Here is a 14399-nt window from a genome sequence, read left to right as displayed (position 1 = left end):
ATTCTCTATTTGCCATAGCCTAATACATTTCATACATATGTGGCATTTAAAATATTAACATAATGTAAGAGAACAATGTACAGTGACTTGCATAAGTATTCACCCCCCTTTTCCAGGTGTAATTCCTGGTGTTACAACCTGAAATTAAAATGGATTTAATTGGGATTTTTACCATTTGATTTACACAACATACTTTAACACTTTGAAGGTGCAAAATATTTTTTGCTTGTGACAAAAAAGTTAATTAAACAAATAAATTGTTGGTTGCATAAGTATTCATTCCCCTGAGTCAATACTTGGTAGAAGCACCTTTGGTAGCAATTACAGCTGTGAGTCTGCAAAATTCAGAACATTTCTCAAGCTCTGTCAAGTTGGATGGGGACCGTTGGTGAACAGCAACTTTCAAGTCTTGCTACAGATTCTCAAATCGGATTGAGGACTGGGCCACTCTAAGACATTCAGGTTGTTGTTTTTAAACCACACCAGTGTCGGTTTGGCTGTGTGTTTAGGGTCATTGCCCTGCTGGAAGGTGAACCTCTGCCCCAGTCCCAGGTCTCTTGCAGACTGGAACAGGTTTTCCTTTAGAACTTGCCTGGATTTGTCCCGTGTAGCTCAGTTGGTAGAGCATGGCGCTTGCAACGCCAGGGATGTGGGTTCGTTTCCCACGGGGGGCCAGTATGAAAATGTATGCACTCACTAACTGTAAGTCGCTCTGGATAAGAGCGTCTGCTAAATGACTAAAATGTAAATGTAATTTGGCTCTATCCATTTTGCCCTCAATCCTGAACAGTTTCCCAGTCCCTGCCAATGAAAAGCATCCCCATAACATGATGCTGGCACCATCATGCTTCACCATGGTGATTGTCTTCTCAGGGCGATGAGAAGCATATTAGACTATTTTGTGTACATCAATGACAAAAAATCCTAATTAAATACATTTTAATTCCAGGTTATAACACAATAAAATGTGGAAAAGTCTAAGTGGGGTGAATACTTATGCAAGGCACTGTAGATTGTAGAAAGAGCAGAGAGCACCAAAGACGCGCAAAATGTCAGATAGGGCCTAACATGTTTTCTTCCCTCTCCTATGTCGGATGATCTTGTGCCTTTTGCAAGGGACACTGAGTTGTCTGGCTTATTGTTTTAAAATCGTAATTTCCTTTTTCTCCCCAATATCCATTCGATTTGAATGTTACTTGTTCGTCTAGTTGTTTGCAAATAGCCTAAATAAAAACATAGTATAGTAATAATGAGAGAGAGAACAAACAATTGCAAGATAGACTAATCGAATAGGACATTTAAAAAACCGGGTACATTTCTGCTTTACTTGACCAAAGTGTTGGCAAAATAAATTGTGCCGTCGGAAAATCAAACAGCCAATAATATAGGCTTACACATAGGCTACTGTAAAGAAAAATTGCAGTAAAAATGACTTTGACAAGTTAAACTTATAAACTAATATTTATAATATTGTGGAAGTGTTTATTAATGCCCTAGAATTGCACAACGGGCAATCGGGCATAAGCTCCCGCAGCAGCACTTTCAAAAAGCGGGAACAAAAAATTTACGAATGAGGAGTTTGTGTCGGCGTTGTCTCACAAACAACATTATTTTCAATATCTTACAAATTGTGCATTATATAAGTCAACAACAATCAGATAAAGCAAAGTATTATTTAGCCTAAAACATTCTTGAATGAACATTGGCTTAGGTAAAAAATGTATAGGCCTATTATCCTTAGACTATGCCTATTGAACTGTAAAAATCCTAAATATACAATCAGATAAAACACATGATTATTTATAACATTCTTTATAACACTTAAAATCAAATGAACATTAGCTTATGCTAAAAACAATGTAGCTGAGGAATGCTCAACTCCGTTCTCTTAAATCGAGGTGGAGTTGAGTATTGATAACTGTTCGCACAATTTGCTAGCAACACATTGAGTCACCATCAGTCGAAAAATGGAAATTCTGAAAACACTTACCTGTAGCTATGTTTGTCCTGTACAACTGCTGTCCTTCCCCGGAGTGCTGAAATTCATAATTTTAATAAAAACTTTTATCAAATACAACCACCGACTTTTTCCTAATTTGTGTTGCTCAACTGGAGACGTAGCGGCCTTGACGTACTACGTAATCTGAGATTCAATTGGCAAAGCGCATTCGCGCTGAGTTGAGCAACACAAATAAGGAAAGAGTCGATGGTTGTATTCAATATTTTAAAAAAAGTATGAATTTCAGCACCCCGTGGAAGGACCGCAGTTGTACAGGACAAACAGGTAAGCGTTTGCTAATTTTTTACAAGTATCGACTGATGGTGACTCAATGTTGTTGCTAGCAAATCGCTCGACCAGTTATCAATACTCAACTCCATCTCGATATAAGAGAACGGAATTGAGCGTTCCTCAGCTAAAAACGAATAGGCCTATTAGAATATGCCTTTTGCCTATTGAACTGTACAAATCCAAAATATAGGCCTACAAGTTAAAAAATAAATAAAGTAGCCTAAACAGTATGAAATAACCTACATTTGTGGGGGGGGGGGAAACTGACAGTGCAAATACAGTGGGGAAAAAAAGTATTTAGTCAGCCACCAATTGTGCAAGTTCTCCCACGTAAAAAGATGAGAGAGGCCTGTAATTTTTATCATAGGTACACGTCAACTATGACAGACAAAATGAGAAAAGAAAATCCAGAAAATCACATTGTAGGATTTCTAATGAATTTATTTGCAAATTATGGTGGAAAATAAGTATTTGGTCAATAACAAAAGTTTCTCAATACTTTGTTATATACCCTTTGTTGGCAATGACACAGGTCAAACGTTTTCTGTAAGTCTTCACAAGGTTTTCACACACTGTTGCTGGTATTTTGGCCCATTCCTCCATGCAGATCTCCTCTAGAGCAGTGATGTTTTGGGGCTGTCGCTGGGCAACACAGACTTTCAACTCCCCTCCAAAGATTTTCTATGGGGTTGAGATCTGGAGACTGGCTAGGCCACTCCAGGACCTTGAAATGCTTCTTACGAAGCCACTCCTTCGTTGCCCGGGCGGTGTGTTTGGGATCATTGTCATGCTGAAAGACCCAGCCACATTTCATCTTCAATGCCCTTGCTGATGGAAGGAGGTTTTCACTCAAAATCTCATGATACATGGCCCCATTCATTCTTTCCTTTACACGGATCAGTCGTCCTGGTCCCTTTGCAGAAAAACAGCCCCAAAGCATGATGTTTCCACCCCCATGCTTCACAGTAGGTATGGTGTTCTTTGGATGTAACTCAGCATTCTTTGTCCTCCAAACACGACGAGTTGAGTTTTTACCAAAAAAGTTCTATTTTGGTTTCATCTGACCATATGACATTCTCCCAATCCTCTTCTGGATCATCCAAATGCACTCTAGCAAACTTCAGACGGGCCTGGACATGTACTGGCTTAAGCAGGGGGACACGTCTGGCACTGCAGGATTTGAGTCCCTGGCGGCGTAGTGTGTTACTGATGGTAGGCTTTGTTACTTTGGTCCCAGCTCTCTGCAGGTCATTCACTAGGTCCCCCTGTGTGGTCCTGGGATTTTTGCTCACCGTTCTGGTGATCATTTTGACCCCACGGGGTGAGATCTTGCGTGGAGCCCCAGATCGAGGGAGATTATCAGTGGTCTTGTATGTCTTCCATTTCCTAATAATTGCTCCCACAGTTGATTTCTTCAAACCAAGCTGCTTACCTATTGCAGATTCAGTCTTCCCAGCCTGGTGCAGGTCTACAATTTTGTTTCTGGTGTCCTTTGACAGCTCTTTGGTCTTGGCCATAGTGGAGTTTGGAGTGTGACTGTTTGAGGTTGTGGACAGGTGTCTTTTATACTGATAACAAGTTCAAACAGGTGCCATTAATACAGGTAACGAGTGGAGGACAGAGGAGCCTCTTAAAGAAGAAGTTACAGGTCTGTGAGAGCCAGAAATCTTGCTTGTTTGTAGTTGACCAAATACTTATTTTCCACCATAATTTGCAAATAAATTCATTAAAAATCCTACAATGTGATTTTCTGGATTTTTCTCTCTCAATTTGTCTGTCATAGTTGACGTGTACCTATGATGAAAATTACAGGCCTCTCTCATCTTTTTAAGTGGGAGAACTTGCACAATTGGTGGCTGACTAAATACTTTTTTTCCCCACTGTAAGTATTTCAAAGTTTGACAGAATATTTTAGCCTTTCCTATAGGCAATGTTTTTCTAATAAGATGCATTTGAATATAGGCTACATTTAAAATTAAATACGAAAGTACAATGAGGAACCATTAGGTCTAGTTGTTTTTTACCATGTTGTAGACCTACCTAAAGTTTTCTGGCAAGGAACACCAGCATATTCACCTTTTCTCTCTCAGAGTAGCAAACTCAGCCTACACTTAATACGGCTATAATATTTGTTTTTAAAAGGTAACCTTTTATAACTGATCTGCGTATTTTAATAGCCAAGAGAAATATAGGCCTACCAATTTGAAAATCATTCTGCAGCCTAGACTAGATAAAGAAAGAACTAGGCTTAGCAATGTGTCCTTTTATATTGCGTTCTTCCCGCCAATACAATCGTATATCAACGATGTTTGGACAGGATGATGGGACGATGTGTCATTCCAGACACCAACCCTATTAGCCAAAATTACGTTCAAATCGCTGAGCTTTTCCTATGTCTGGCTAACTCTCCTCACTGTATGCTCACTTTGAGATGCTATATGGATGTCATTTTATGTATTGCCGTTGCTGGATTTATTTAAGGAAGTGTTGAGATTTCGTGCATCCTAAATGGCACTGGTCAAAAGTAGTGCACTATATACAGTGGTGGAAAAGTACCCAATTGTCATACTTGAGTAAAGTAAAGATACCTTAATAGAAAATGACTCAAGTAAAAGTGAAAGTCACCCAATAAAAGATTACTTGAGTAAAAGTCTAAAAGTATTTGGTTTGATACTTAAGTATCAAAAGTAAATGTAATTGCGAAAATGTACTTAAGGATTAATTATTTCACATTCCTTATATTAAGCAAACCAGACGGCACCATTTCCTTGTTTTTATTTTATTTACGGATAGCCAGGGGCACACTCCAACACTCAGACATCATTTACAAATTAATAATTGGGGTTTAGTGAGTCCGCCAGATCAGAGGCAATAGGGATGATCAGGGATGCTCTCTTGATAAGTGTGTGAATTTGACAATTTTCCTGTCCTGCTAAGCATTCAAAATGTAATGAGTACTTTTGGGTATCAGAGAAAATGTATTGAGTAAAAATAACATTATTCTTTAGGAATGTAGTGAAGTAAAAGTTGTCAAAAATATAAATAGTAAAGTAAAGTACAGATACCCCCAAAAAACGACTTGAGTAAGTATTTTTACTTAAGTACTTTACACCACTGACTATATAGGGAATAGGGTGCCATTGGTGATGCATGCTGTATCTAATTGGAAGATATGGTTTGAAGTAATCCACCTATGCAGCATTGGATAACAGTGAATCATTTTGAACACCTGATGATGTGTTGTTGAGTAGGAATGTTAATTGTGAAATGCGGCTGGGGACAATAAGAGAGGAGGTTAATGGACTGTGACTTTTGAGGGAAATTGCTTAATGGACACATTTTAGTGGCTGCTATTAGTACCGGGGTTCTCTGTTGGTTTATGCATATCGCCTCTTTGATTAAGTGAGTCAGTCAGGTAGGCAGGTTATTATTGGTCTGGTTTCTTGACTAATGGAAAAGGCAACAACATGTTGGATTGTGTGGGACACTGTCTGCGTCTGAAATGATACCCTATTCCCCATGTAGTGCACTACTTTTGACCAGGGCCCATAGGGAGTAGGGTGCCATTTCGGACACACCCAGTGTATACAATGTATTGTGTAGATTAAATGAGGTCTCTAGTGGCTATGTCTCTTTGTGGCTTGCCCGTTTAGAAGTAATTTGCCATAGCCAGTATAGTTCTATGTGGGTATAGTGCTTCCGCTCTTGAAAGTAGAGTGTACCCTAAATCATGAAGCTCCTTTCTTGACAAGTAATAACCCTGAGGTCCTCATACGAAGCATCTCCTCATCCAATAGCAGCACTCAGTGTGAGTGTCCATTATAGCTCTCAGGGCTCAGAGAGCTGCAGTTATTAGAGAGAAGCCTGGCCAGAGAGTCTCCATACAAAGGCTGTCCTACAGGGAAAATTGTTGTCAAAATTGGCAACCAGGCTATTTGTTGCTATTTCCTCCACAAGAGGCTTCTGCAGCCTCAGTGAGTGGATCTAGTCATGATATTGATCCTATTTGTTGACGTTAGCAAGGTACCAGCACCATTTTCTACCTACATGATAGGGGTAATTTTCTCTTGTCATATTCTCAGCACTCACAATCGATCAAGGCTTAGCCCTACATCAAAACAGTGAGTGGTTTTACAGGGTTATTTTGAACCTGGTCACTTCTATATGATGAATTCCAATCATGTGATGGCCATGGGCAGTTGGAAGAGGTTGTGGCCTTTTGGCGACCCTAGCCAGAGTAATCGGCTTTGGGAGGTCAGGAGAGCTGCCACCAGCTGGGCTGGCAGGGCTGTGTGGTGCTGCCTGCACTGTACTGACTGGGTCATTCCTACCCTGCGGTGCCTTTCCAACCTATTAACGTTTGGGGGGAAAAAGTGTATTTTTTTAATTTTAATTTTAATTTTTTTCTGTCAGAAAAAGGACATGTTTCATTTTCATAAAAACATATTGGTCAAGCTCAGGCACTTTTGGGTGCGTTTTCCAACCTATTAGGTGCATAATCCTACAGGGTGGGACCTAATAGGGTGGACATTTGGAGCCTAAATTAGCCATAGCTCTGTGAGTGAGCAAGATTGAGCTAGCATAATGGTGAACACTTGAACAGGATTTTAACTTCTCTATCAAACATATTTTAACATTTTGAAATATGGTTAATTTTCTCTATAATTTAGCCTAACAAGGTGGAAACATGTGAGTGTGTGAAATACAGACTAACAACATAAAACATGGGAAAATAGATACAACTGAGTATTTATATTTATTTAGCTTTGCGCCATTGTTTTCCCACCAAAGAAATGTTGACACTTCCTGAATGTGGTGTCATTATAGGAAGGGTTGTTTTTTTCAATGGAGAATTGCAACAAACTAACAGGGTGAAAAGTGATATCAGAGACACACAGGACATCTTAAATAAAATAATAATAATAAATACAATAATCATGAAAAAAACATTATTGATGAGAGAGAGTTTAACTAGGACTATAAAATAATGAAGAAAGATTTTGCCTTATATTTCTTGTGGAAGTTGATGAATAACACCCGGGGACATGGCAAAACACATCCACTGAAAAAAAGAGTTAAAAATGCATAAAATTCCCTTTCAAGAATCATATTTGGGGGTTTTTAAAGGTAAAGGACACCGTAACTTATATTTAAAGCCTTTTGGGATCCACATTTTACACTAAATAATAAGTTATATTTCCTGGGGACAGAAAAGGCACTGCATTGTAGGAATGACCCGACTGACTGTGGAGGGCTGGGAAACACTCCCTGTATTGAATGAGGGCTGTTGAACGCTACCTGGTCTGTACTGAGGAGAGCTGGGTAACGCTCCCTATACTGTACTGAGGAGGGTTGGGTAACGCTCCCTGTACTGTACTGAGGAGGGTTGGGTAACGCTCCCTGTACTGTACTGAGGAGGGTTGGGTAACGCTCCCTGTACTGTACTGAGGAGGGTTGGGTAACGCTCCCTGTACTGTACTGAGGAGGGTTGGGTAATGCTCCCTGTACTGTACTGAGGAGGGTTGGGTAACGCTCCCTGTACTGTACTGAGGAGGGTTGGGTAACGCTCCCTGTACTGTACTGAGGAGGGTTGGGTAACGCTCTCTGCTCCCTGGTCTGTAGTGAAGCAGCCTCCAGAGCAAAGCCATCACCATCATCAGTCGGGGGGAGAGAGAGTCATTGGCGTTCCACTGTGGGATCAATACAGACCCAGCACCTCCTCCACAGCCCTGTAAAAAAAACATGAGCAGTGATCATCACACCTTTTTACAGCCTGTGAAGAAGGAATAATATAGCGATCCCGTGGCGTTTTGTGTCTGAATGGAAGAGATTACCCTAGTCCTAAAGTCACAGCGTTTAGCTCAATAGGCCATCCGGCCCATCAATAGAGGCGACATCATGCTAAAGTGTTCTGATGAGGCTCATTCAATTTCATTACACCTCCAGGACAGCAGCATCTGGGGTGGACCAACTTGACCAGCGGCTAAACTTTCTGGGTGGGTTGAGACTGATGAAGAGACCTCCCACCCGGGGAATGGAAGCTCCAGGGTGAAGTTTCCTATAGGTACAGATCTAGGATCAGCTTCCCCTCCCCCAATCCTAACCTTAACCATTAATGGGGAAATGCTAAACTGACCCAAGATCATTGTCTAGGGGCAACTTCACCCTACACTGGAATGGAAGACGTAAACACTTCCCCTTTGTAGTCTACCTCCAGAGTGATGTGGTTGTGAGGTTAAAGCTGGAATCATTCATGGTGAAACTGCCACGTCCATTTGAGATATTACAACAACAACTGAAAAAATAAATCCACGTTGCGTGGCTCTCCTCACCTCCGTTTCGTCATCAAAAACAATAACAATGGCGGTGTGATGGACAGTGGCGCTTTAAGTTTTCCTGTCAGGGATGGGTTTGCTTGTAATGTTTGTGGGTGTCAGCAGTTTACTGCCTGTGTCTCCTTCCACCCACCCAGGCGGCTGTGACTGTGAGATGGGTCTGGGTATGATGGTAGCAGGAGTTTGGGTCCGCATCCCAAATGGCATCCTATTCCCTATATAGTGCACTACTTTTGACCAGACCCCTATGAGCCTTGTTGAAAAGTAGTGCTCCTTATGGGACGCAGGCTATGCCACTTCATCTGCCATGGCTCAATGGAGCGTACCTCTCCTTGCTTCCTCTTTTAATTGCCTGCGTCTCGTTGGCATGCTGATTGCCCTCCCCTAATTCTATAAGCTCATTTAACATCCCCTCGAATGGAAAGATACAGCCAGCGAACGGCAGCAGCAGGTGCATGGCAATAATGACCCGCTAAGATATTTCATTTGAAAGCATACGGGTGGGAACCCTGCTTTAAGGTCCAGTGCTCACATAATTATTCTCGATGACTATATCATTACCTGTATATTGCTTTCACTATGTCCTTTTCGCTAAAGATAATTTTCTTATGTAATTGAAGCTGGCTGTGCCCAGGTGGCTGTTAGTTCAACCTTTTACAGGTTTGGACTCTGTGTGTTTTAGTTTAGTGCTGCTGTGGTTTGAGAGGTCTTCCCTTATAATCATGTTGAAGTGGCTGAGGTTTACAATAGGGGAGCTACTCAGGGCCTAGTGTTATGGCCGCTCTCATTGAAGAGGAGAATGAATCACAATTCCTTTCCCAGACAGAGGGTGCGTCCCAAATTACACCCTATTTCCTACATAGTGCACTACTTTTGACCAGTCCTGCGAGGTCCTGGTCAAAGGTAGTGCTCTATATAGGGGATAGGGTGCCATTTGGGATTCACGGTAGAGTTTGAGCTATCTACCTGCCTGCCTGCTCACCTTCCCACTGATCCAGGACCAGGCACAACTGACCCCACCATCCATCACACTCCCTGCCTATAGATCCATTTGACTCTGCTATCCCAGCAGGCTCTGGTCAAAAGTAGTGCACCACACAGGGAATAGGGTAACATTTGGGACGCACACTCAGTGTTTGTCTGAGGGCCATGATGTGTTTTTAAAATGAACTTTCTTTCTGGCCGCTAAGCTTTATACCTCATTATTCTTGGGAGACAACTGCTGCTTTATCTCTGAGAAATATGTGTATGCTCAACATGCAGTAACTCAGAACAGTCAGATGTGTGTGTACGTGTGAGCGCGTGTCCGTGTATGTGCATCCATGTGTGTGTGCGTCCGTCCATGTCTGTGCGTCCAGGTGTGTGTGTGTGTGTGTGTGTGTGTGTGTGTGTGTGTGTGTGTGTGTGTGTACACGGGTCATGCTTGCCTGCTTCCATCTGTATGTTTTATTATCGGAGGCGCATTGGCATTTTTGCCCCGAGATCAATATGTTTTCTATTTACTCTACAAGCGCTGCGCTAGAGCCTCTCAGAGCTTCAGCCAGGATGGATTGCCAAGCCTGACCTTTTCCGTTTATTCACAAAGTGTGTTTTTCAAGCACCGACGAGGATGAAAAATAACCAAGTCAAACCTCAGGGGACCTTAGGGAAAAGGATGATCGTCCTCGTACTCTGTCTGTTGTGGCAGTAAAGACCACCTTCGCAACTAGAGAGGCAAGAGAGGAAAGGGAAAGCGGGATACCTAGTCAGTTGTACAACTGAATGCATTCAACTGAAATGTGTCTTCCGCATTTAACCCAACCCCTCTGAAACAGAGAAACAACCATTTTGAATTTAATTTCCATTTTTGGTTGTAAACTTCTTATTTGTATGTAGGCATAATGCTGCACTGCCATAACGATGACCTCTGTTTCTTTCTATTTCTTTCGGTCCATTATTGCATCTGCACATAAGAGGTTCTTTCCATTTCATCTTTAAAGTGAATGTTTGTATGCATCCCAAATGGTACCCTATCCTCTTATATAGTGCACTACTTTTGACCAGAGTCCTAGTGGCCCTATAGGGAATAGGGTTCCATTTGAGACACACATTTATCTAAAGCACAATTGGAATCATGTAGTAACCAGAAAAGTGTTAAGGTAGTCACCTGGAATGCATTTCGATTAACAGTTGTGCCTTCTTAAAAGTTAATTTGTGGAATTTCTTTCCTTCTTAATGCGTTTGAGCCAATCAGTTGTGTTGTGACAAGGTAGGGGGGGTATACAGATGATAGCCCTATTTGGTAAAAGACCAAGTCCATATTATAGCAAGTACAGCTCAAATAAGCAAAGAGAAACGACAGTCAATCATTACTTTAAGGACGGCCACAGGAATGGAAAACCCAGAGTTACCTCTGCTGCAGAGGATAAGTTCATTAGAGTTACCAGCCTCAGAAATTGCAGCCCAAATAAATGCTTCACAGAGTTCAAGTAACAGACACATCTCAACATTAACTGTTCAGTGGAGACTGCGTGAATCAGGCCTTCATGGTCAAATTACTGAAAATAAACCACTACTAAAGGACACCAATAAGAAGAAGAGACTTGCTTGGGCCAAGAAACACGAGCAAAGGACATTAGACCAGTGGAAATGTGTCTATTGGTCTGGAGTCCAAATTAGAGATTTTTGTTTCCAACATCTCTGTCTTTGTGAGATGCGGTGTGGGTGAACAGATGATCTCCACATGTGTATTTCCCACCGTAAAGCATGGAGGAGGAGGTGTTATGGTGTTGGGGGTGCTTTGCTGGTGACACTGTCTGTGATTTATTTAGAATTGAAGGCACACTTAACCAGCATGGCTACCACAGCATTATGCAGCGATACGCCATCCTATCTGGTTTGGTGGGACTATCATTTGTTTTTCAACAGGACAATGACCCAACACACCTCCAGGCTGTGTAAGGGCTATTTTACCAAGAAGGAGAGTGATGGAGTGCTGCATCAGATGACCTGGCCTCCACAATCCCCTGACCTCAACCAAATGGAGATGGTTTGGGATGAGTCGGACCGCAGAGTGAAGGAAAAGCAGCCAACAAGTGCTCAGCATGTATGGGAACTCCTTCAAGACTGTTGGAAAAGCATTTCAGGTGAAGCTGGTTGAGAGAATGCTGAGAGAATGCCAAAAGAGTGCAAAGCTGTCATCAAGGCAAAGGGTGGCTATTTGAAGAATCTCAAATATAAAATATATTTTGATTTGTTTAACACTTTTTTGGTAACTACATGATTCTATATGTGTTGTTTCATAGTTTTGATGCCTTCATTATTATTCTACATTGTAGAAAATAGTACAAATAAAGGAAAACCCTTGAATGAGTTGGTGTTCTAAAACGTTTGACCGGTGGTGTGTGTATATATATATATATATATATATATATATATATTTACTCGGTCTGGCTTCGACCCCTGGTATCATAAACACACATAAGACAAAAGAATGCATAGAATTTCAGGGAATTAGCTTTAAACAGCCAAAATAAATCTCTGCCCCGTGCAAAATGTGTAGAATTTGCAGGAAATTAGCTTTAAAACTGCAAAAGTTATCTGCCAACAAGAGGGGTGTGAACAGTTTGAGGTAGCATGGGTTATGAGGTAGGGGTTTGTTACTATGCTAATAAATTACATTATCCATCCGGGCCTTTGCCACCTAGGAAATTTTGGTGACCTTCTCAAATAGTATTTGAGTACCCCTGGAATAGGCCAATTTCAAAAGCGTGCTAAGGATCTCCGCAGGATGTCTTCCATATGAGTTTTACACTGAGTACATATCTAAGATCTCCGCAGGATGTCTTCCATATGAAATTTACACTGAGTACATATCTAAGATCTCCGCAGGATGTCTTCCATATGAAATTTACACTGAGTACATATCTAAGATCTCCGCAGGATATCTTCCATATGAAATTTACACTGAGTACAAATCTAAGATCTCCGCAGGATGTCTTCCATATGAAATTTACACTGAGTACATATCTAAGATCTCCGCAGGATATCTTCCATATGAAATTTACACTGAGTACAAATCTAAGATCTCCGCAGGATGTCTTCCATATGAGTTTTACACTGAGTACATATCTAAGATCTCCGCAGGATATCTTCCATATGAAATTTACACTGAGTACATATCTAAGATCTCCGCAGGATATCTTCCATATGAAATTTACACTGAGTACAAATCTAAGATCTCCGCAGGATATCTTCCATATGAAATTTACACTGAGTACATATCTAAGATCTCCGCAGGATATCTTCCATATGAAATTTACACTGAGTACATATCTAAGATCTCCGCAGGATATCTTCCATATGAAATTTACACTGAGTACATATCTAAGATCTCCGCAGGATATCTTCCATATGAAATTTACACTGAGTACAAATCTAAGATCTCCGCAGGATGTCTTCCATATGAAATTTACACTGAGTACAAATCTAAGATCTCCGCAGGATGTCTTCCATATGAAATTTACACTGAGTACAAATCTAAGATCTCCGCAGGATGTCTTCCATATGAATTTTACACTGAGTACATATCTAAATCCTTCTCTCTGTTTTGTCTTTCAGCTCGTCTGAGAAGTCTCTCCCCTGGAGATCTGCAGGTAAAGCCTGCTCATCATTCCTTACCTACACCATGCCACTGTTCCAAATGGCACTCTATTCCCTTTATAGTGCACTACTTTTGACCAAAGCCCTATGGGACTCTGGTCAAATGTAGTGCACTAGTGAATCAGGTGCCATTTGGGATGCATCCCATGTCACCAATCACCATATATAGAGATACTTATTCTTGTTAAACATTGAAAACCATACCATGATACCATGCCATAGATAATGTATATCATACGGATACTGACTGACTTGATAAGTGTCCTCTGGCACATTTTAGATTCAATACTTATCTCAAGTTAATCCCACCCTCTCAAACCTGAATACCTTCCCACTTTCCCTCCTCTCCAACTCCCTGAGATGACAAAAAATAAATAAAAAATAGATGTTTTTATTGTCACATACTTAAAGGATCCCCAGACGCTTTGCTGCTGCTGCTCGAATTGATAATGAAGTGCATTTTACTCATGTATTGCATGACTTATTAACTGTATGATGGAACTAAGTGAATCTCTGCAGTCGTCATTCATCTTTTATTGCGGATCTTGTCAGAGGGACCCTATGGGGTTATGATTGTACATATGCACTGGGAATGTTAATATAGCTTGTCACAGTATTGTTTTGAATTTTCCACTTGCTTCATTTGGTTTGTTGCTGAAAAGCATGATTAGCAGAGGGATACAGTAAGGACAAGGACATGGGTTTCAAATGGTACCCTATTCTCTATAGTGCACTACTTTTGACCAGGGCTCATAAGGCTCTGGTCAAAAGTAGTGCACTATATAGGGAATAGGGTTGACATTTGGGGCGCATCCTATTTGAATGAATATTGATTTCCTTATTGTAGCTGATAAATCGTCGTTAGCCACAGTAATGTGTTTTTCTAATCCAAATATGAAGCAGAAATGATAGCTGATATTATAGATATTAAGTGAGAGACAGCCTGTCTGTGATGAGGAGAGAGAATTGTTGTTGCTCACCGTTTAATCAGCTGTCTAGCCATAATGGTCTGAGTTAATACACAGGGTATTATTTTGTCACCCTTGGATTGGAACTCCTCCACCCTGTATTACGTTAAGAGCCAGAGTTGGAGCCCGCGTCCCAAATGGCACCCTATTCCCTATATAGTGCAC

At 41.1% G+C, this 14399-nt stretch overlaps 1 protein-coding gene across 4 annotated transcripts in view; it reads left to right on the top strand.

The window, feature by feature from the left end:
• Window positions 1–14399, top strand: part of LOC121551853 (plakophilin-4) — a gene marked incomplete at its 5' end in the record, with an annotated part of 103249 nt that overhangs the window by 30323 nt on the left and 58527 nt on the right. For all 4 annotated transcript variants that reach the window (XM_041864565.2, XM_041864555.2, XM_041864552.2 and 1 more), the window contains 1 exon segment: window positions 13225–13259. In XM_041864565.2, coding sequence (XP_041720499.1) covers window positions 13225–13259 — 35 coding nt within the window.

This window comes from Coregonus clupeaformis, chromosome 4, assembly GCF_020615455.1.
Source record: "Coregonus clupeaformis isolate EN_2021a chromosome 4, ASM2061545v1, whole genome shotgun sequence".
Lineage (NCBI taxonomy): Eukaryota > Metazoa > Chordata > Actinopteri > Salmoniformes > Salmonidae > Coregonus > Coregonus clupeaformis.
This window is presented reverse-complemented; position numbering and strand designations above follow the sequence as displayed.